The sequence below is a fragment of the Chrysoperla carnea genome, chromosome 2 (assembly GCF_905475395.1).
Source record: "Chrysoperla carnea chromosome 2, inChrCarn1.1, whole genome shotgun sequence".
NCBI classification, from domain to species: domain Eukaryota; kingdom Metazoa; phylum Arthropoda; class Insecta; order Neuroptera; family Chrysopidae; genus Chrysoperla; species Chrysoperla carnea.
In genome coordinates, this window is record NC_058338.1 from 86,278,622 (window position 1) to 86,281,130 (window position 2,509).

General features: G+C 35.4%; 1 protein-coding gene across 1 annotated transcript; it reads right to left on the reverse strand.

Moving 5' to 3' along the window:
• Positions 1 to 231: 231 nt before the first annotated feature.
• Positions 232 to 1,796, reverse strand: LOC123293387 (uncharacterized transmembrane protein DDB_G0289901-like). Its single transcript, XM_044874191.1, has 2 exons — positions 1,719 to 1,796; positions 232 to 1,643 (listed from the first exon to the last, which is right to left on the reverse strand). Exons 1-2 carry the CDS (start codon positions 1,728 to 1,730, stop codon positions 420 to 422), a joined length of 1,236 nt encoding a protein of 411 aa, XP_044730126.1. The 5' UTR covers positions 1,731 to 1,796; the 3' UTR covers positions 232 to 419.
• Positions 1,797 to 2,509: the final 713 nt, after the last annotated feature.

Sequence of the window (2,509 nt, forward strand, 5' to 3'; positions counted from 1 at the left end):
TAATTGGTGACTATGGTTTTTTGATACCTTCACCAGACAAAATATTTAAATTTGCGTTTTTGATACTTTTAAAGTGACCTGTTCAACAAACTTTTAAGGAAAAAATTGAAATTTGTTTAGTATTTATAATGAATTTTCTTAAAATTGGTAGGTAGTAAAAAACTATTTGTATTATGAAAAATGCATTTATTAAAAATTTAATTAGAAAATTAGAAAAAATAGTTATAACAAAACTTAATACTAATATTTTGCACCATCGCGATTTTGCAAATTCTCATCCATCAAGACAGCAAATAATTCGGATGATAGATGAATCGGATGAAAATGACTCTTTAATTGGAGGAGAAGAAGCAATCACATATTCATCACTATCGGTGACTTATTATATATACAATTGTAATATGATTTAGTTTGACGGATCACCATTTTTGGTGTTGTGGTTCTTGATATGCTGGAGCTCTTGCGTATTCTTCAGCTAGTTTTGATAAATGTTGGTGTCTTGCATGTTGAACTTCAGGTGTATCTTCTGGAACACCATTGTGACCAATTTTTGGAATGTGGATTGGACCTTGATATGCATGACCTTGTGCATGACCACCATAAGAGGCTACAGTAGATCCTGCGTTGCTCCAGCCACTGTTACCATGTCCAGCAGATAGTTGGTTTTGGTTAGCGTGTGATGTTGCAGCATTGTTCCAGCCATTATTATTGTAAGCACCACTGTTCCAGCCACTGTTTCCTGCATTGTTCCAGCCGTTGTTTCCTTCATCTTTCCAGGCACCATTGTCGTATTCTTCATTATTATAACCACTGCTTTTTGAATTAGCCACACGGGAAAGGGCTTCAGAGTATGCTGCAAAATGTGCATGTTTCAATGCTTGGACAGCTGGTGTTTCAATTGGTTGACCATCATGGGCAAGGTTTGGATAGGTATGGGCTTCTGGGTTTACACTGTGACCAGCACTGATGCTACGACGACGGCGGTAGTGACCACTTCCTTGTGGAGCCCACTCAGCATGAGAAGCTTGAGCTTGCGAAAGAACAGATAAATGAGCAGCTCTGGCATGTTGCACTTCAGGTGTGTCTATTGGTACACCATTATGTCCAATTTTTGGGTAAGCATATCCATAACGACCATCATAATGAAGATTGTTATCATGTCCATATGAGCTAGAGCTTCCTTGGTGTCCGCCATATGATCCATCGTTACCAGCCCATCCAGCGTGTGATGCTTGAGCTTGAGAAAGGGCAGCTAAGTGAGCAGCTCTGGCATGTTGAACTTCAGGTGTATCGATTGGAACGCCATTGTGTCCAATTTTTGGTTGAGCGTATCCATAACGACCGTCATAATGAATATTATTTCCACTGCCGTATAAACCAGCGCCTCCATGTTGTCCACCGTATGAACCATCATCACCAGACCAACCTGCATGAGATGCTCTGGCTTGCGAAAGAACAGATAAATGAGCAGCTCTGGCATGTTGAACTTCAGGTGTGTCTATTGGTACTCCATTATGTGGGTTAATTTTTGGGTAAGCATATCCATAGTGGCCATCATATTTGATATTTTCATGAGCAACTGGGAATTGTGCTCCATGCCAACCACTGGCCATGGTGGCCACCAGACAGGTGGTAAAAACAATCTGAAATATGTCAACAAAAAAAATCAATATTTTTTGCAATAATTAAAATATTTCCAAAAAAAAAAAAAAACTTACAAAAGTTTTCATGATGAATAAATTTGGATGGATGGAAATATTAGCTGAACCTCCTAGTAGATGTTCTTACTAGGACTGTACAACTTTGCTGTGCCTCAAACCATCACTAACCGATGTTTTTATACTGCAAAAAACCATATTCTAATTAAAAAAATTAAGAGGGGAAATTATTTGCTAATTAATTATATACATATTCACAATATCTATGTTCTTAAAAAACAGATTGTAATTAAATGAAATAATTCTGTGTGTTATTAAATAAAATACAAATTTAGATATAATTTATTTTTTTTGAAAAAAATGTGAATAATTTCACGATCATTGATCCATAGGAACCACACGATGTGAAACATTTATAACATATGCAACACTTTTTAAACTATCAAAAATTATTAAATTTTTAACAAAATTGAACGCCGCACGATATTTTGTCCTTCAATTAGTACTAATGTCTTTAATTCCGGACAAGCAAAATTAGCAAAGCAAATTAATCTTCTAGTAAACGTTACAAGGTTTTGTCTGCAAATTGTAAAAAATATTTACCAGGTTAGAAATATTTCTCTAGACATCTCATAAATTATCTGAGGTGCGTGTATATTTCATGTTTTTAGTCTAGAATTTGCTTTTGCGTTTTTATTTAAAACTTATCGTTATCCGCCTGCTTTGCTGAAACATTCAAACTTAATAAAATATCATCACACGGCATTTCCATTTTTCTTTTTTACTTCCTATTCCTTTTCCTTTTGAAAAACATTCGGGTTCTTTTCTTTCTCTAAAAACTATATTAGGAC